Source organism: Anoplopoma fimbria, chromosome 9, assembly GCF_027596085.1.
Source record: "Anoplopoma fimbria isolate UVic2021 breed Golden Eagle Sablefish chromosome 9, Afim_UVic_2022, whole genome shotgun sequence".
In the NCBI taxonomy this organism is placed as follows: domain Eukaryota; kingdom Metazoa; phylum Chordata; class Actinopteri; order Perciformes; family Anoplopomatidae; genus Anoplopoma; species Anoplopoma fimbria.
In genome coordinates, this window is record NC_072457.1 from 19,983,335 (window position 1) to 20,003,334 (window position 20,000).

At 41.1% G+C, this 20,000-nt stretch overlaps 2 protein-coding genes across 2 annotated transcripts in view; both read left to right on the top strand.

The window, feature by feature from the left end:
- klhl5 (kelch-like family member 5) overlaps nucleotides 1-6,303 on the top strand; it is a 25,790-nt gene extending 19,487 nt beyond the window's left edge. Inside the window, exons 9-13 of the mRNA XM_054603934.1 lie at nucleotides 466-552; nucleotides 1,831-1,905; nucleotides 2,269-2,406; nucleotides 3,532-3,703; nucleotides 5,772-6,303. Of these exons, the coding sequence (XP_054459909.1) occupies nucleotides 466-552; nucleotides 1,831-1,905; nucleotides 2,269-2,406; nucleotides 3,532-3,703; nucleotides 5,772-5,828 (529 nt within the window). The 3' untranslated portion in view covers nucleotides 5,829-6,303. The remainder of the gene's footprint in view (nucleotides 1-465; nucleotides 553-1,830; nucleotides 1,906-2,268; nucleotides 2,407-3,531; nucleotides 3,704-5,771) is intronic.
- Nucleotides 6,304-13,373: 7,070 nt separating this feature from the next.
- The window catches only part of wdr19 (WD repeat domain 19), a 16,003-nt gene continuing 9,376 nt past the window's right edge, over nucleotides 13,374-20,000 (top strand). The window contains exons 1-16 of the mRNA XM_054604003.1: nucleotides 13,374-13,468; nucleotides 13,947-14,038; nucleotides 14,142-14,207; nucleotides 14,310-14,435; nucleotides 14,596-14,711; nucleotides 14,805-14,920; nucleotides 15,274-15,354; nucleotides 15,569-15,681; nucleotides 15,771-15,944; nucleotides 16,031-16,101; nucleotides 16,182-16,354; nucleotides 18,350-18,470; nucleotides 18,568-18,674; nucleotides 18,762-18,878; nucleotides 19,091-19,246; nucleotides 19,691-19,838. Coding sequence (XP_054459978.1) covers nucleotides 13,463-13,468; nucleotides 13,947-14,038; nucleotides 14,142-14,207; nucleotides 14,310-14,435; nucleotides 14,596-14,711; nucleotides 14,805-14,920; nucleotides 15,274-15,354; nucleotides 15,569-15,681; nucleotides 15,771-15,944; nucleotides 16,031-16,101; nucleotides 16,182-16,354; nucleotides 18,350-18,470; nucleotides 18,568-18,674; nucleotides 18,762-18,878; nucleotides 19,091-19,246; nucleotides 19,691-19,838 — 1,783 coding nt within the window. The 5' untranslated portion in view covers nucleotides 13,374-13,462. The remainder of the gene's footprint in view (nucleotides 13,469-13,946; nucleotides 14,039-14,141; nucleotides 14,208-14,309; nucleotides 14,436-14,595; nucleotides 14,712-14,804; nucleotides 14,921-15,273; nucleotides 15,355-15,568; nucleotides 15,682-15,770; nucleotides 15,945-16,030; nucleotides 16,102-16,181; nucleotides 16,355-18,349; nucleotides 18,471-18,567; nucleotides 18,675-18,761; nucleotides 18,879-19,090; nucleotides 19,247-19,690; nucleotides 19,839-20,000) is intronic.

The window sequence follows — 20,000 nt, forward strand, 5'->3', positions numbered from 1 at the left end:
ATATCAAAATTCAATGTTTTCACAGTCATTTTTCCTCACCACACGCTTTGGAACTTTTACTGGTGCAGTTTGACTCCCCCATCACTTTTCCATTTCAAAGACCGATCCATTAAGTGTCACTATATCTGAGGGAACGTTAGCTACAGTGGCAAGGCACCTTAGTCTGTACCTGACGATGTGTCATGATTGACGCGGTGATATTTAAACCAAACTGGTCACAGAAATTTGGCGTTTTATTAATTATGTGAATTCTTGAGTACATTTTGATACAAAAATAACTAGCTTTGTAAATTACCCACATTTTGGGCCCGGAATAGGAAACAGATTTTTTTGCTGAAAGATGCAGTGATGTAAAAAAAAAAGTCTCTCAACTGCCTGTATATTTTATCACTTGTTCAACATTCAGAGGTCAGATTGTTGTATTATGTGCAAGGACTGAGAAGTTGCTAACTTCATTTCTACCAGGTGGGACCCCCAAGCTCGCCAGTGGAGCTTCGTCGCAAGTATGGCAACTCCCAGAAGCACAGTGGGAGTAGCTGTACTCAATGGAAAGTAAGTAAACACACGCAGGAATTGATTGCTTTACACATCCACATATATCCAAGTAAAGGATTCAATATAAGCACAGGCACTGTTACATTGAACATGCTCTCAGTTAGTGTTTTTTTGGGGGGGATAATTGTTTTGTTGACCTCTTGCTCCTGTCTGTATGGATGCTGTATGCTCTCACTGTAAGTCGCTTTGGACAAAAGTCAGCCAAATTGATGTAATTTGATGGATTGTTAACATTTTTAGCAGAAATGACACAAACATGGCCTCACTGTACATAATCAAAAGACAGAATGGCATTTTTACTGCACAACTGTACCCACAACCCAACGCATTATGTTACAAAGCCACTGTGTGGCATAGAAATAGTCAATTAAAAAGCAAAATCCAGTGCTTGTGGTTAGTAGAGCAGTGACCTTTTGAAGGAGAAAAAAAAACATGACTTTGTTGTGTGAGAACATTCTCAGAGCTCCACACTCCCCGCTTGTTTGAAGGCAACAGAGCTAAGGCTGTATCACTGTTACCGCTGCTCCGTTTACTGCGCGACGCACTGCAGCATCAAACAGTAATGGAAAAGTGACAGCACTCACAGTCCCACAGCCCACACACACATGCACAAATGCACAAATGCACATGTCAACGGTGGGATTAGGGAAGTTTGGGACTCTAATCTCCTCACTTGTCCCGGAGTTCTCCTGCAGCCGACTGTGAGTTCTAATTGCGATGAATATTGCATCGTTGTTTTGATTATTTAGTGCCTCATAGTGACGCTACAGAGAAAGGCTTTTTAGATGCTAATTAATACAGAAACAACTGATTTGTGCTAAGCATGCCTGGCAGTAGTGAGTGTGTGTGTGTGTGTTAGTGAGTGTGTGTGAGTGTGTGTGTGAGTGTGTGTGTGTGCAAGCAAGGCTGCCTGCGTTTCTGAGTGCATGTATGTGTATTCTCCAGGCTCTCCAGGCCTGATGGAGCTCATTACTTGCTTGGCTGGTTCGGATGCACGTCTTTCCTCGCCCTCCCAACTCCACATCCATGGATGTGCACGCACACACAAACACATGCACACACAGAGTGACTCCTCTGGGTTGTGATGCCCCCAAGAGTTCTGGCTGATTGATTTTGCACACCTCAGTATGTCCCAGAAATCCTGTAAAACCGCACACGCATAAATACACCCTTGCACCATCTGTTTCAGTTTCACTAAACGTTTTGTGTGGCAGGTGTTTTTTGTGTCTGTGTGTGTGTGTCCAGAGGCTCATCGCCATGTTCTGTCTCCCTCAGGCTGTATGCAGTAGGAGGTCGTGACGGCTCCTCCTGCCTGCGTTCAGTGGAGCGTTTCGACCCCCACACCAACAGGTCAGAGACGAGGGACTTCATTTGTGGGGGAATTAAATGTGCTTCCTGCTTTATGTTCCGTCTGCTGTGGTGCTTCTAAGGTTATTTACCCACAGATCAAAGGAGGCAGCTAACCCTCTCAGGATGTTATAATAGAGCACACTCAAACAGCTTCTGTTTATCAAGTACCTTTATTATGGTTCTTCACTGGAAGGGCTGAGACGAGGTTCTTATTGGTCCCCTGAAAATAATGTATTTTTTTAAAGCGGAGAATGTTTTGGAAGGTTTAGGTTGGCACATTTGTCAGGCTTCCCTCAGTGTTGGAGAAAGGGTGAAACTCTTTGCTTTTTTCCCTTTCTGATGTGTACAATCATCCGTCTACAGGTGGAGCGGTTGTGCTCCCATGGCTAAAAGGCGTGGAGGTGTGGGCGTGGCCACATGGCATGGCTTCCTGTACGCCATCGGAGGTCATGATGCTCCGGCCTCATCCCTTGCATCTCGGCTAAGTGACTGTGTGGAGAGGTGAGTCTACATGTACTCGATAGATAGATAGATAGATAGATAGATAGATAGATAGATAGATAGATAGATAGATAGATAGATAGATAGATAGATAGATAGATAGATATTTTTTATTTTCGTGTCATGCACAAAAACACGTGTTTTTGTGTAACATTGATGTAACATTCTCAGTTCACAATTTACTGAGATGAGTTATTTTGAATACATATTTTTGCCGACTTTTTTCCTGTAATTTGTGTTTTATATGATAGCGATGCACTGATATCGGTGACAATAGGCCAACCTATTCGAGTCAATTCTATCGTCGTATACTATATACAGTATAGTATTTGCCCTCTCTTTTAGGTGTTGGCTCACTATATATAAACTTTGATTACTTATATTATAGTGTCTTTGAAATCGTGAGTTTTTGTTCTTAGAATCTGTGGTTTTAAAGGAATTGTTCAATGACAAATACACTGATTTGGATCATTGCTTTCTTGCCAAGAGTTACATGAAAAGATTGCTACCACTCTGTCAGTGTGTGAAGTGTCGAGCTGGAGTCAGAACGTAATTAGCTTAGCATAGTGTAAAAATTGAAAGCAGGAAGCAGCGAACATGGTGTCAAAATGACACTTGCTAACAGCTCTAATCGGCACTAAGTAACACGTTGTGGTTTAAGTGGTACACAAACCACAATGTGTTTTTCAATGAGCACTGATTTTAATAGAACTCTCTGTACAAGCACGACGGCGACGCCATGCCTAGAGAACCCGAAGTGATGACAAGACTCCAGGAAATAACCAAGCTAGCTACAGCACATAACTGTTTGTGTATGGATTAGACAAATGAGACACAACATGTAACCTAATGAGCTTTAGTGGTGCTGGTAGTAAAGCCAGGCTAGTTGTGCACAGACATGAGACTGACATCAGTCTTCTCATCTTACTCTTGGAAAGGAGTCAATTTAGTGTATTTCCCAAAATTTCTCACATTGTGTGTTGTGTGTGTGTGTGTGTGTGTGTGTGTGTGTGTGTGTGTGTGTGTGTGTGTGTGTGTGTGTGTGTGTGTGTGTGTGTGTGTGTGTGTGTGTGTGTGTGTGTGTGTGTGTGTGTGTGTGTGTGTGTGTGGGGCATCTTTTCACAGGTATGACCCTCAGACAGATGTGTGGACGGCAGTTGCCCCCATGAGCATCAGCAGAGATGCCGTTGGTGTTTGTCTCCTTGGCGACCGTCTCTACGCCGTAGGCGGTTATGACGGGCAGGTGTATCTCAATACGGTAGAAGCCTACGACCCACAGACAAACGAGTGGACACAGGTACACACACAAATGCAACACACACACACACACACATAAATGCAGTTTATATGTTTGGAAGGAAAGAGTCTGTACAATTTAATGAGCTCTATTCTCGTGTAGCAAACACATACGCAGCAGATTTATATGCATCCACTTGCTCGTATGTACATAGTCACATTAACTGCAGTTCAGTAAAAACAAGTAATAAATCATGATGTGTACCAATAAAGTTGTTAAATCAACATACACAGTCACAGTTTGACCTTCCTCGAGGTCCTCTCCCATGTGTCTTGGCGTTTTTTCTTCGTTATGTAAATGCATGTTTTCCTCATGCTAATATTGTCCTTGCCGCCGCTGCTGTAGGGGAAAGATTTTTTTCAATGTTGAACAATTTCACTCAGCTCAAGTCTAAAACACTTCAATTTAAACCTCATCTCCTGCATAGCCTCGGAGGATTTCAAACCAAAGTCGCAGGAAATCTGCTATTTTGGAGACACGCACCATGCTGAGAACAAGAGGGGGGAGGGGGGGATACAGAATATGGAGAACGTTCAAACTGACAGAGGGATGGGGACAGACGGAGATGTGAGGAGACATGTTGAGACCGTTAAATGTGCCCTCTGTTCATTGTCAGAAACTGAGACAAACACAAAGCAGATGGGTTGTCTGTCCCGTGTTAGCAGCACCTCTTCCTTCTGCTTGCTTTAGTATAAATCTGTCAATCTTTTTACTTCCAAGACAGAAGAAGAAGTTTGTGTTTTTCAAATTAGGTGTCTGACAGACAGCTCTGACTATCGGTGTAGAAGCAGTGGCTACAAAAACTAACAGGGCTAGACATCCAGAAAAAGAGACAAAGCCTCACCTAGAGCCAAAGGATTATGGTCGCTCCTTGCTGTGCTGAACTGTGTTTTCTTGCAGGGGGTGATGAGGTCAGAGACAAAGATTCCAAATCAACTATGGAAGTGTACATTATCTTTATCAGCACTAGGGTTTGCCAGTGGTCACGGAAATGTAGATGTTCAAATTGCAGTTTTTCTGATGTCTTTGATATAAACCCATAATAACGGATTTTTAGACCCCTTGGGGGCAGCGGAAACAAACATTGACATATCATGACCTTTGATATGGTGAACTTTTAAGTAAACAGTTGCCTATTGAAACATCAGGCAAAGAGCAACATTTGTTTTTTGGTGTCCATCTACTGAATGAAATTATAAGTTCTACAAAATGCTCCCCTGTGTTCACAGCTAGTCACTGCTGTTTGGTTCTGAGCAGGTAGTGCACAGTCTTTAGCTTTTTCACTGAAAACAGCTGCCTGCTGTGGTGTTGAAAAACCAAGCCATGAGAGCTGTGGGAGTGAACCAAAAAGGTGAAGTCGTGGGCCGGAAAAGTAAATTCTGAAACCCGCTATAAACCAGAAAGAGGTTGGGTGATAATTCTCTCTCCATCACTGCGAGCAACCTATTAAACAGGACATATGGTCATTTTAACTATTGTTATTATAAGATATTGAGTTTCTTTCAACCCCAAATAGGGGCTCGCAATCTTTGAACTTATCTATAAAAAAAGGCAAATGTCTCTCATAAAACCCAGTGCTGCACCTTTTTAATATTCAGCCGTGACTCAACCGTCTGATTCTTGTGCTGGAGTCTGGTCTCGGTATTGAGTCTGTTTTTTTTCAAGGTCACGTTGGACAAGACTTGAAAGCTCGAGCCTTTCTTGGTTCTGGCCTCATTGAGAGCTGGTGCGAGAAAAATGCTGATATTTTTAAAAAAATCAAAAGAATACCTTTTTACCATAAGGTTTGCTCTAAGGTTTGTTCTACTAACGAGGTATGCTATCCAGTTAATGTCGGAATATAGATCGATATTGTTTATAGAAAAAGATTATATCTCTCCATTCTAACTCGTCCTCACTAAATTAGCATTGTGAAGACGATATTGTCTATTACGGTCCTGAACAGGACTCAAAATGCCCTTGACTCTCACGGACTGGACTGGACCTGGTCTTTGACTAGACTTGGACTGGAGTAAGTTGGCCATGATTACAGCTCTGTTCTTGTTTCTTCTTTCTCTTTCCCTTCCAGGTGGCCCCTCTGTGTCTGGGCAGGGCTGGAGCATGTGTGGTGGCCGTCAGACTGTGAAAACACAAACTCCAACCCACCCTACGGCGGACCGTTAGCGACGTGGCTCCGATCGTCCGTGTTACCTCTGATGTGGTCGCTGAAGACCCACCGAGAAACCCATCTGCCCGCCAGCATGCGGCCAACGCCGGGAAGTGAGAGACATTGAACGCACTTCAGGTTTAACGCTTCCGCAAAGTCAGACTCAACTCTCTCCTTAACGGCTGTCGTTTATTTTGATGTTTACTGTTAGGATAGGGTTAAAATTGTGTGTCAGGTTTCTGATGAAGTCTTCGTATTTGAACATCCTGATAACCTCTGCCACAGAAGTGAACCGCCACCGCCACCCATGATGAGGAAGAATCTGCAGTGTTTATTCGAGCATGACGGAACACCTGTCTCGCAGTTTCTTTTCTTTTTATCTTGCCTATTATTTTGTTCCTGTAGACAAGATGGGACACACACACACACACACACACACACACACACACACACACACACACACACACACACACACACACACACACACACACACACACACACACACCTACATGGTTGCTTTCAGCTTCTATTTCCGCTGACAGGAAGGTGAGAGAGACGTAGTGAGATTGTCAAGACTGTTGATGTGCCTCATCATTTTACGCTCTCGGTTCTCCTAACAATGTCTGATAGCGTGCATTGTTGCTATTTTAATATATTCCCTATTATTTCATGCCGCAGTTGGCAAGTTGCTCTCTTTTTTTTTCCTTCCTCGCTGACAGATGAAAAAAAGACTTTTGACATAATCAGCACAACCTTATGAACAGCCACACTCTACGAAACTGTGAAGCTCTTTATTCATATCAGTCAAAAACATATCGTCACGCTTTTATCTAATATTTCTGTGTGTATGTCTCCTATGTTGCATCAGCTCACATCTGAAGCATACAGTATACTGTGATGTGCAATTTGTTGTAGCTTTTTATACAAGCTGCACTGGCGAATGATCATACTTTTGGCTTTTGCCTTTGTTTTTTGTACTTAGTCATTCTGCCATTGTTCACATAATTGTGATCCATTAAGCACTGCTATCAGGTTTATAACATGAGTAATAATCATGAAATAATAATTGTTTTAAATTCCTCATAGCTCACAGGGTCGTCTATTTACAGGCTTGGTTTCATACGGTGGTCAGTTAAGCATTTCTGTCCTACCTCCTATTTCTCTGCTGCTTTCTCTGTGTGTGTGTGTGTGTGTGTGTGTGTGTGTGTGTGTGTGTGTGTGTGTGTGTGTGTGTGTGTGTGTGTGTACACGTGTACAGAGATTGCAATGAGTATATTTTTATCTCAAATGAGAATCTTCCCCCTTCCCCTCTCAACATTTTCAATTCCCTGCTGCTTTCTTTTCATCCCCATTTTCCCATTCACACACACACACACACACACACACACACACACACACACACACACACACACACACACACACACACACACACAAATACACGCACCACTACGTTTTAGAGCAGAATTGGATACCCAGACAAAATGAACAACAGACCATATAATGAGACCATGAATTTAATAACGTTGATTCAGCCAGTGCCGTCGCTTTGTTTGATGTGGACTTCAAAGCGTTATTAGATTTGATGCTGCTGCAGAAAGAAATATGAGACATGATTGTAAAATGTTTCCTGTGAAACAAACTCATGTGTTCATATTTATTGGCTTGTTTGAGTGAACTTACATGTCAACAGACCTCAATAACACAAGGACGCTGACTGCAGGTTCAATACTGACGCACGCCACAATCATTCTATGCTGTATTCTTAATTGTTGTGTGGCTTCTGTAGTGTGTGTGTGTGTGTGTGTGTGTGTGTGTGTGTGTGTGTGTGTGTGTGTGTGTGTGTGTGTGTGTGTGTGTGTGTGTGTGTGTGTGTGTGTGTGTGTGTGTGTGTGTGTGTGTGTGTGTGTGTGTGTGTTTAGAGTACAGGAAGCAAACTCCTGACAGTGAGAGGCAAAGCAGGCATCCTGTCTGAACTGACAGATCTAGAGCTAATGTAGCCCCCAGGATGCACTTCACATACACACACAGTCATATCACAGACACACACGCACGCACACTCAAAACACACACACACACACACACACACACACACACTTAACCACACAGCTGAAAGCCAAGTGCCCCAGGAGCCAGTGAGGATTGAAAAGCCTCCCAGATTTGCCGGCATGACATCTAAAAAGCAGAGACGGGGCAGGGCCAGCGATTCCCCACAGCTGAACTGATGTTGATTTAAGCCTAATGCACTGCTGCATTATTCTATTTTCTCCCCCCTTCAAAGCAGCCCGCTGTTTATTTAGAAGAGTAATTCTCTTTAGATCGGAGCAGGAGAAGTATGTCACCTCCACTGTGTAAACGCAGTCAGAGAGCTTGATTTCAGTCAGAGGTTAAAAACGAAGACAGACATTCCAAATCAAACTATATATTTTGTGTATATTATGTACATAAATAAATATATATGTATGTAGTCCTATTGCATTATGCTGTATATTATACAGTGCCCACTAAATCGACCATGTTATTGTGCATTTTCTTTTTGTGCCATGACTTGAGATGTAAAGGTATAATAAAATGGCGGCTGGTGAGAAATGGTACAGCTGCTCATCTCCTCTTTTTGTATCAAAATATTACACCCTCTCTTTTACAATATAAATTATGTATGTACAATATATGCTGCTATAATATGCTGTTATTGGTCTTTTATACATTAAAGTCAAGATGTGATTTAACACTTGTTTCTGTTTGTGTGTTTCCCCTTTGTAAAATACTAATGTACAAGAGTTTCACAGTAACAGCTAAATCATGTTTATGGTGCTGACGTTTTTGTAATTTCCATTCGACACAAAAGCAATGTAAATGCCATTATGTTGTTAAGTTGTATCTTTATATGTGGCTCTTAACCTCTAACAACGTCAATCAGTGCAGCACTAGCGATGGCCCGAGCAGTTCAGAGGTTTCTGTGGTTTTAAAGCAGGCTTTTTTGCACTTATTTAATTTTCTGGCCGTACAGGTTGGTATGAATCCTCATTACTCTTAAGTGTGGGTGCTCTATCTTTAATGCTGCAGCCTGAACCAGAGACGTGACGGCAGGTTGAATGTATGACGAAGAGGAATGCTCACATTTTACAGATACTTTAACCCCGGGACGGCAGCCAGTAGCAAACTGATTCACTCTGTTATTTATTGCAATGGAAGCTTTTAATCTTGACCGGTGATGCTGATAAATGACGCTTGTGACCTTGTCTTGCTGCCTTAAGAGCACCTGAGTCCATTATACCTGACAGGAACGAGAAGGAGACAGGAAGTGCCACTGTCTGACTCCGCATGTTCCACATTCAAATGTTGAGTTAACCTGCAAACAGTTCCGACATGCAGCTGCACATCTGTCAGTGCTGTACCCAGGTGTACACATCTGCATTTACCAGGCAGCTTAATTACCTCACTGGCGCCTCAGCGAGTCATGTGTATAAAATGATGAACAGAATGTTTCCATTTTGTGAATGCTACAGCCTCAAGAAACACAGAGTCTTATGTTTTGATATGTCCCTTCAGAATAAGCATCATTTAGCTTCAATGAAGAGCTTGAACAAAAAAACAAAAACTGGTTACAAATGCGATACCAGTGGGCGGACTGGGTGGCAGGGGCTAAAAATATCAAAAGGGCACCAGCTGGAAGCGGTGGCGCACCAGCATGAAGAAAGTTTTCTAGCAAGTGGGGCAGACTATATGGCATCAGTTTTTTACAATTTTAAGGCCATCTTAGAGGGTGCTGCTTTGTGTTTTCTCCACTGGTAGAACACCTTAGAGGCAGTTCATTACGTTTTCTCTACTGGTAGGACATTCTAGAGGTCACTTTATCTTTTCTTATTGACCATGGAGCATCCAAGAGGGTACTTTTGCTGTAGTCTGTTTGAGGTTCGGGGCACAAAGTAGGGCTCAAATCGCCCCCATTCTTCTCTGTTTTCTGGTTCTTCAGTCTTATGATGGGTTACTGTACAGTTTCACTGATTTAGCATTGCTATATAGTATTAAAGAATAATTTTAAGGGATTTGTTTATCAACAAATGCCTGAAATGTCTGTCTAATTTGTGCAGTAGAAATGAGTCAAAACCAGGAACAGTAAAACTTCGCAAAGGTCACCAAACTACAGAAGTGGTAAATTCTTGTTAAATGAGTTTAGCATGAAAATTTTGATTCTGCTGATTCAATGTATCCTACAAAATAAAATTGTCCTAGAGGGATAGTCAGCAGTCCCACAGAAATTTACCAGCCCATATCAGAATCTTAGAGGAGTTGTTATGTTCTGCACTACTGCCATGATCTAAAGAATCTCGTCCTCCAGGATATACAGATGTCCTGTAAAACTCTCCAGGAGGATTATGACCTTTACTATACCTGTGTAATCCCTACGGGGCTCCCTCACAGCTAAACAATAACCTCTTCTTGCTTTGACCTTGTTTTGTGTTGACCTCAACTGATTGAGTTTGTTTGCCTATAGTAAAACAAATTAATTTAACATCTTTATGCCTATTGAATGGTGGTGTGAGATTGGGCATTTTCTTTTATATATTTTAATATATTTTTCTTATTATTTTATTAATAATATTTGTTTATCTTACTTCTGGTTTTATATTTTTTGTGGATTCTTATTCTATTTTCCGCTTTGTCTTGAGTATGTGTATACTAATTAGTTATGTAGTTATGTCAAAATCTAATTAAGAAAGTGTTTAAAAAATGATTTAATTTTACACTTTAATTCAAAGAATGTACTGTAGATTGCAAAAGAATGAGCTTCTCTACTCACTTGGGTTTTATTGTCTGGCAAAAAACATTTCCGAACATTCATTTTTCATCTTTTTTTTTTTTTCATCTCTCTGCTCTAATTTTACCATTTTGCTTGGAAATCATACAGCTGCTCCCTCCAGTGCATCTTAATGAGATCTGAGTCAGCAGGGTGCTTTTTCGCTTTGGCGTGCCAGAGCACACAGGAATATTTGTGTCACACAGCTGGCATTTAATTCCAGCTCCCAGGTTTGTACAGCAGCAGTACGCTGTCACCCTTCCATCAACATATGGAAAAGTACAGAAGCTGCTGTGTCACCAGAGTGGTTTCCTCTGCCTTTCATCAATAATGAAATAGCATAAGAGAAGGAGCAGCTGACCTTGATGTATTTCAGATGAACAGAAGGATAGTACAGTGAGCCTGTTCAGTATAGAGTAGGAGAAGCTGAAGAGGGTGTATCCTCTCTTTAAAAGAGAAACACTGATTGATACAAGACAACAGAAAAGATCAGATGTGACTGAGCAGATGTTAGGAAAACATGGATAGCGGAATTATGAAGTCATAAAAATGATGCAAGGTTGCCGTCTACTGGATCCGGGAGGAAGCACACAGTATAAGGATCACAGGATTTACTGACGGTAAAACTGCTGTGATATTTATGAGGCGTAACATCATGTTTTCATTTTCTGTGTACCATGTATGTTCAGCAGAGGTGGAAGAAGTACTCAGATCTTGCATTCAAAACTTTACCTCAGTAAAAGTAAAAAAGCATTAGCATCAAAATATACTTAAAGTAACAAAGTCAAAGTATTTATTATGCAGAATGGCCTGTTTCAGAATGACATAGATTATATTTTTTTATTATAATAATTGATGCATTTATGTGTAGCATCACTTTAATTTTGTAGCAGGTAAAGGTGTCGCTAAGTATAATTACTTAATAAACTGCTGGGTACTTTAATTGATTATATCACATCACACTGTATTTGTTGATCATAATTTATGTTAATATCTGACACTGTCAAAATAAATGTAGTGAAGTAAAAAAGTTCAATATTTAGAAGAAGCACAAAGTAATGTAAAATGGAAAGTACCTCAAAATTGTACTTATGTACAGTACTTGAGTAAATGTACTTTTTATTTATTTTCTCACAATGTTCAGTGTTCTGGCCACCATTGAAACCTGTTTACATTGATGAGTGAAGTATGCATTCCAGATAGTTATTAGATTATAAGAAAGCATAATATATATATATACAAAAAAACTATTTTAAAGGGCAGTATCCCTTAAGTATATTATCAACTTGCAATTTCTGAGATGTATGTCACCTTAAAACTGTGGTGGATTTATGGGTATAGATTTCATAAGAAGATTAAATTTAGCACTTAATTTAAGGAAACAACAGCAATGCAACATTTCTGTATTTCTCTGGTATCTTTTGCATCACGAAAACAATTACGTTAAGCTTTTAACTGAGTCGAAATGATCACTGCAGTTTTCATTCAACACGTATACAGAATTAAACTTATATTAGCTTTGTCTGTTACCAGTGAAAGATGAGTGAAGATAGAGCGAATTATGTGAATGTGAAACTATAAAGCAGGAATTTACCATACATTTAAAAGCAGATCGCTTTTAATTGGTGCAAAAAAACTACCAGCTGGAATTTACCATACGGGCAGATCGCTTTGTTTGGGGCTTTGTTTCACTTTAGCAGGCCTCCTACAGCTACCAAAAAAGACTCAAACAGGCAACATATGCTTACTTTATCTAGACGTACACCAAGGAAGAGCACTTGAATATGGATTGAAAGTAATATAGCAGCTAGAAGCTGAGTTTCCAAAACATTTTCACCACTGGCCATGAGAAACAGCCACTGGAGGCATCCACAGATTTACTTTTTATCCATAGCTCCAGTCTTGCTGGATGTTTACATGCTGCATTTGCACCAATGCACCAGATGGGATCATAAATTCAGTGAGCTGACCAGCTCTGCAAATGAAGTGCCTTTGAAAAAAGAAAATAGTTCCAATATTTGCCATGTTGAACTCAATTAAACATCTAAAAGAATGTCTGTATTGTTAATATTACTACTGTATTAACGATTTGCTCTTTTAAATTTATTGAAGTTGTTTACTGTTCAGAATCTTGTCTGGCATTTTTTGACAATATATAATATATATATAATACATCTCCACAGCAAACACAGCTGGTCGCACAGCCAGAGATTATGCACCCAGTACAACACCTCAAGGCTCAATGTATATCCGGTTGTTTGATAACTTTAATAAAGAGGGAAGGTATGCAGAGAGACTTTAAATCATCATCTGTTGTTTCAGCTTCACAATCTGTTTAATGCTTTTATTTCAGGTGGAAGGATTCAGTCCTTGTAAATGTCAAATTCACACCTTTTTTTTTTACTGTGAATGGATACTTTGTTTAAGAATGTATAATTTATAATCCAAGGCCTTTTTCACAGCAGACCTTTGCCCTTGGAACAATATAAAAAATATTTATTGTAAAATATTTTATTATTCATTGTATTGGTGAGAAGGCAGACAACTGAATGATATCTCCAAAACTAGGCCACTCACACCAAAACAATCTTGCTTGATAAATAGCACTGCAGTATTGATTTTGGGGTGAACGGTCCCTTTAAGAGCACGGGACCAAATGCTAGACTTCTCATTGGCTGATGCTGTTGCTATGACATCGCTCCTGCAGACGCCTCACAGTGAAGCTCTGTGGGACAGACACACACCAGAGCTGTGTCGGAGACGTTTTGAACCGAAAGATGTGGTTTTAAAGCTCAAATGATTAAAAGCCACCAAGATGAAGGTTGGTAGAATAAAACACGTTATAAACTTCACCACTACTTCCGGTGTGAAGGTTTCAGTGCTGAGTTATACCACATGAACGGACTAGCTAATGCTAACAGAGCTAACTACAGTACTTGCTAACGGTGCAGCTCCTGGAAACAAGCTAATGTCATGTTGTTGTGTTGGGCAACGTTGGCTAAGTTGTTAGCTTAGGTTTTGATCAAAGTGAAGAATATCATCTTTCTCCAGATCTTTGCTGAAGAAGAGGGTAAATGTCTCCATGCACCCAGTCTGCAATGCAGTGACGTCACTGGAGTCATTCTCATAGACTTGTCAAAAGCCCCAAAAGATGATAAACAGCTGCTGTCACCTGCTGACCCAAACCTGTCAGCTCCACTCTGACATGAAGTAATCTCTTGGTTAGGATGAGTGGAAGCTGTTATTGCTTTTGCTTTAATTTCAAGTATTTCTATGAAAGCTAATCTTTGTGTCCACAGAGTGTTTTCATCCTCACCGACAAAGCCTGGGATGGTTCCAGCCTCCTGTATATGTGGCAGAAAACCCATGGTAACTATATCGCTGTTGCAGGGTGAGTAAAAACCAAAGAAAACTTTGTATTTATCGTCTTCTCTTCATACAAGATTTACAACAGCACGGTATCTTAAATGTGCATTCTATTTCTAATCATACAGACAGGACAACTCAGTGAAAATATTTGATCGACATGGACACAAGTGGTCTGAACTCACCCTTCCTGGGTAAGTGGGAGAACACCATTTTTGGCTCTAATTTTGTCTGTTTAAAAGTATTTTACAGTAAGTTCCCTTTTCACTTCCTCCTCTTATTCCCACTGCCCTTAGGCGCTGTGTTGGGATGGACTGGGATAAAGATGGGGACATTTTGGCAGTGATAGCGGCAAAATCTAGCTCCATCTACCTCTGGGATGCCAGTGTCAATAAAACATCCCAGATAGAAAGCGGCATGAGGTATGAAAAGCATGCGTCGCGTTACCAAAGAGGGAGAAGTTAGCTTTGCCTTAATTCTCTTTGAATCCAATGCCAGTTTTAGCGTATTCATAATTCCAGACCATAATGAAAGATGAAACTATTGTTAATCACTCCTAATAATCTGATCTTGTTTCATCAGAGATCAGATGTCCTTCATTTTATGGTCAAAGACGGGCCCGTTGTTAGCAGTTGGGACAGTCAAAGGAAATCTGTTGATATACAATCAGCAGACCTCACGCAAGATACCTGTACTAGGTAATATACACACATCACAACTGCACAGACAGTTGTTTATGGAAGTCACTTCTGTTATATTGATTGTCTGTCCATCTCTCTCACACCACACAGGTAAACACACCAAGAAGATCACTTGTGGGTGCTGGAGTGTTCAGAATCTTCTGGCTCTGGGAAGTGAAGACAACACGCTCAGCATCAGCAATCATGAGGGGGACACCGTCAGACAGGTAGCCACACATAGGCATGAGCGCATAAATATGCAGCACAGCTTTAACATCTGTTATGACCATTTCACTGTTGGTTTCATCTGGGTGGATTGAAATAAGTACAGCACCCACTTATGCTCAGGTTTTTAGGTTACTCATATAATGAGCAACAAATAGTAAAGAAAAAGAAAAGAAAAGTAATCATGCAGTTGTCATACTGTTTGTGGTAAAGAAGTAAAAGGTAAACAAATTTAAGCTGAGTTATTTTTGAAAAATGACAGAACGCTACTATATCACTAAGTGGAGGAAGAGGAAAAAGACAAAAAGAAAGAATAGAACAAAGGATGTAGTTTATCGTTCTGTTCTTTTTCCAGACAACGCTTCGCGGTGAGCCGGCTGAGATTAACTTTTCAGTGATGAAGACAGATGAAAGATCTGGACAAGGAGAGAACACTGTACGTTTGTATTTTTTTTTTATTGTCTTGAGTTGTAAAGTGTCAAATGCTTACTTTTGTCGTACCGGGCCACACTGTTCACCATTGTCTGAATACTTTTATTGTGTAGAACTGTCCAAAGTTTATGCAAATTTAAAGTTGATATAAATGATGAAAATGTCTGAACTTGACTTCATGGCATATGTTTACCGTTCTGCATTTATTAACCCTTCAGGTGAGCTTGTCTGTGGACAAGAAGATCCTGATGCTCTTCAATATCAACGACCCTGAAAACCGGATAGAGTTGACCTTCCAACGCCACTATGGGCACATTGTGTCCTATCGCTGGTACTGCACATGATCACACAATAACGAGTCACATGGCAGTGAGATCTTTTCACTAAGGTTCGTTCTCTTCCTCTGCGTGTCTCTTCAAGGTACGGGGATGGATATATACTGATCGGCTTCTCCCTTGGGTACTTTGTGGTTATTTCCACTCACATCAGGGAGATTGGGCAGGAGCTCTATCAGGCTCATAACCATAACCATAGCCTTAACAGTGTGGCCATCTCGCCAGCAATAAGCAAGGCTGCCTCCTGCGGGGACAACAGGTACACACAGGCTTTGAAAAGAAACTGAACCACCAATCCTTTTAATTTATTGTGAAAAAACTTAAGTCCTGTGTTTCTTGTTGCAGCATAAAGATCCACGAGTTGTCCGAGATCAAAGATATCAGCAATGTAGTTCAGCTGGATGATGAGACTAAAGGTGAGACAGTTTTCTTTTCAGCCATACTGTCAGAGCACCACCCACTTCTCCTTCATCATCCTCTCCCTCTCCTCCTCCAGGTCTGGACCAGCTGAACTGGACAGACGACGGCCAGCTGTTGGCTGTCTCCACACAGAAAGGGACGCTCCATGTCTTCTTGACCAAGCTGCCCATCCTGGGTGGCAGCTTTGGCACCCGGCTGGCCTACCTCACCTCCCTGCTGGAGGTCACAGTGTCCAACCAGGTGGAGGGGGTGAGGCCATGCATACACGCACAAATGCACGCACACACACTCCCACACTGTAGTACCCACACTAGATATTCTTAGAGAGGGATTTAATGAATACAGCAACATAATAAGAAAGAATTCACAAAGAGCATTCTCAAAATGTATTTACCATTTTATCTACAGATAAAATAAGATAATCCTTTATTAGTCCCGCAGTGGGGACATTTACAGGATTACAGCAGCATAGAGATAGTGCAAACAAGAGACATAGTAAAAAAAACAAGTATTATAAATAAGTAATAAAAGTAATAAAACAGGAAAGAATATTAAATAAGTAAAAAGTAAAAAAATCCACAATAACTAAACATGTTATAGATACAGACATAATAATTATAGTATTGCACAGTGTATTTATATTGCACTGATTTTTTAGTGTTTTGTGGTCTACTGGGATGGCAGACAGAGCTGGTTGTGCAGCCTGACAGCAGCAGTGAGGAGTGTTTTGCAAAAACATTCAAGGCCATAAAATCAATGTTGGCAGAAATGGGAAGCACTGTATCTTGGAATCTAGTGAATACCCAATATATATATTTCTACTCAGAATTCACGGTACATAAGCAAAAACTGTTAAGATCTCCAGGGGCACAGCGTGAGAAAGGGTGAAAACTACATCAAAGTAATTCGAGTCAGTGCCATTAATATATAAATATATATTATACAGTAACATGTATATGTATGGGGCTGCACGGTGGTGTAGTGGTTAGCACTGTTGCCTCACAGCAAGAGGGGCCTGGGTTCAATTCCCGGGCTGGACAATCTTCTGTGAGGAGTTTGCATGTTCTCCCCGTGTCAGCGTGGGTTCTCTCCGGGTTCTCCGGCTTCCTCCCACAGTCCAAAGACATGCAGCTTAGGTGCATTGAAGACTCTAAATTGTAGGTGTGGATGTGAGTGTGAATTTAATTAGTGATATAATATAAACTAGAATGTATATTTTATACCCAACTACCAATGCACACTCAGAGAGGTAGTAAATGTGAAAGCAACCACTTAAAGCTTTATTTCCTCTCAGCGTCTATAACACTACTCATAAGCAATCCGGTCAATCCCTGTTTTTGGAGTTCACAGGAAGGAGGTTCTGTTGTATTTTTGTTTTATGTATTCTGTCTCTATGACTTCTACGATTCTCTCACGTTTTAAAAAGCCTATGTATTTATAGGTGTATAACTGTAATGTATGTTGACTATGTATTGTTTGAAGCCGGTTGCAGCTGTGTGCAGCACTATTGCCCGAGCAAAAGTTCTCCCTTGGGTACAACGAGGTATATCGTATCTTACCTTACACATAATGCACACAGTGTAGTGTACAGCCAGAAACATACACAATGTTTAATGCATGTGTAGGTCTACAGCCACTGCGACTCCCTCAGGCTCAATCATTCTCTGTCCTCACCTTCTGCTGCCTCTCCATCAATTAAACACAAGCTTGCGTGTTTGTATTCACTGCAGCATCATTAGGCCTCATTCCAAGGATTGGTATGAGATGTCACTGTCATACACATACACTGTGGGCGACACATACACATCCATGTACTGATCCTCAGCTGTTTTTTTCCAGACTGGGGTAGAAAGCTCCGCTGCGCTTGAGTTTCAAAATGCGAAGATGGTGAAATGTAGCTTCACTACCTCACTACTTGATTTATAAAAGAGCAAAGCAACTGAAAAGCTATTTGATTCAGCAAACAGCGACACTACTACCAGGCTACAGAGAAATGTAGTGAAACTAGCAACGACGCTACTTGTTGCGCCGCTACTGCCCAACACTTTAAACAGAGTAATAAAGAAAGTAAGAGGTGTAAAGTTCCAGGAGTTCTCATGCTACAATAATCATATTACCCAAAACAAATCAACAATAGTGTTTCGACCAAAAAGAAGTGATACAGTATGAAAGTCTGAGCGAACAGTGTTACACAGCTGGGGGTAAACCATCCTCAATCCCTCTTTGATGCGCCGTGTTTTTCAGGAGAGTCCCGTGGCCATACAGGTGGAAGTAGAGCCTACTTTCATTGCGATGGGACCGTACCACGTGGCTGTGGGAATGAACAACAGAGCCTGGTTCTACGCCCTGGTGGACCCAGAACCTGGTGTGTGTGTGTGATGTGTTAACCATGAAAACCATGACCCATGTTGTCGGTTAATATTTGTTTAATCGTGTAAACTGTCACTTTGTGTGTCACTCAGGTTTTAATAAGCTGAAAGACATTGAGTATTTGGGGACGATAGCCAGCATGTGCCTTAACGCAGACTACGCAGCAGCGCTGTTTGAGGGAAAAGTGCAGCTGCACATGGTGAGTCTGTACTTTGTTTCTCTTTTTTATTGATTGATTATTCAACAGGCTTCATTATTTACGGTCTGTGTGTGTATATATGTGTAGATCGAAGGCAAAGACCAGGAGGAGAAGAAGCAGATGAAGTTGTTTCCAGACGATGAGAGGAAAGGTCGGATCCTTTGCCACGCCCTCACCGCTGACTTACTCTACTACGGCACTGATGTAAGGCACAGCACATCCTGGCCTCAGTCAGACCATCACATTTTTTTAGCAGGAAAAAGCAGCGGCACACAATATAAAGCTTAATGAAGCTGCTCATCAAGTAATGAATGGAAGCCCTACTCAGTTCATTCTCTTTTCATTTTTTCCCCCTCCATTTATCCCTGCCTCTCTTTTTCTAATGGATGTTATCTTCCTTTTCTCCTGTTTCTCAGTCAGGTAATGTGGTGTGCGTCTTGGTGGAGGACTGGGAGACTGTGAGTAGCTACAGCCACTCGGTCGGTGTGAGGAAAGTGTTCCCAGACCTGAATGGCACACGGCTGGTTTTCATCGACGACAAGAACGGTGGCTTCCTGCTCTCCCCTGCAAATGTCAGTACATGTGGTTACTTCACACAGCTATGCATGCATACAAATCAACATACAGTGCACACACACGCAGTGTACGCTGAGGTGCTTTGCACTCTGTTGAAACTAGGTTATCAAATATCCAGTAATTAAATATCATGGTAAGACAAGATGCATTAATATTTCTTGGAGGTAAGATAAAGTAATACTGATAATAAAGTAAAACAAGTAATTGACAATGATGAATAAATAAGTTTATTTGATTACAAAGTGTATTAATTTAATTAACAGATTTGGATTAACAAGTCTAACTCTGTGTGTGTGTGTGTGTGTGTGTGTGTGTGTGTGTGTGTGTGTGTGTGTGTGTGTGTGTGTGTGTGTGTGTGTGTGTGTGTGTGTGTGTGTGTGTGTGTGTGTGTGTGTGTGTGTGTGTGTGTGTGTGTGTGTGCGTGTGCGTGTCCAATCCAGGCAACAGACACGTGCTTTGAGCTCCCCAACTTCTCACCCACCATCACAGGGGTGCTGTGGGACAACTGGCATGCTGACCGAGGAGTGTTTGTAGCTTATGATGACGACAAGGTCTATACCTACGCCCTGCACAAAACCACCATATATGGTAGGGTGATGCCACGCCATCACACACACACACATCTCACTGTCCTATTCTGAGGGATTTGCAATGAGTGCAACAGCATACTTTTGAATCGAAGTAAATCAGCAAAATGCTTTCATCTAACAAATCATAGTGCCAGAATATTTGGGTTAAAGCACCGTTGAA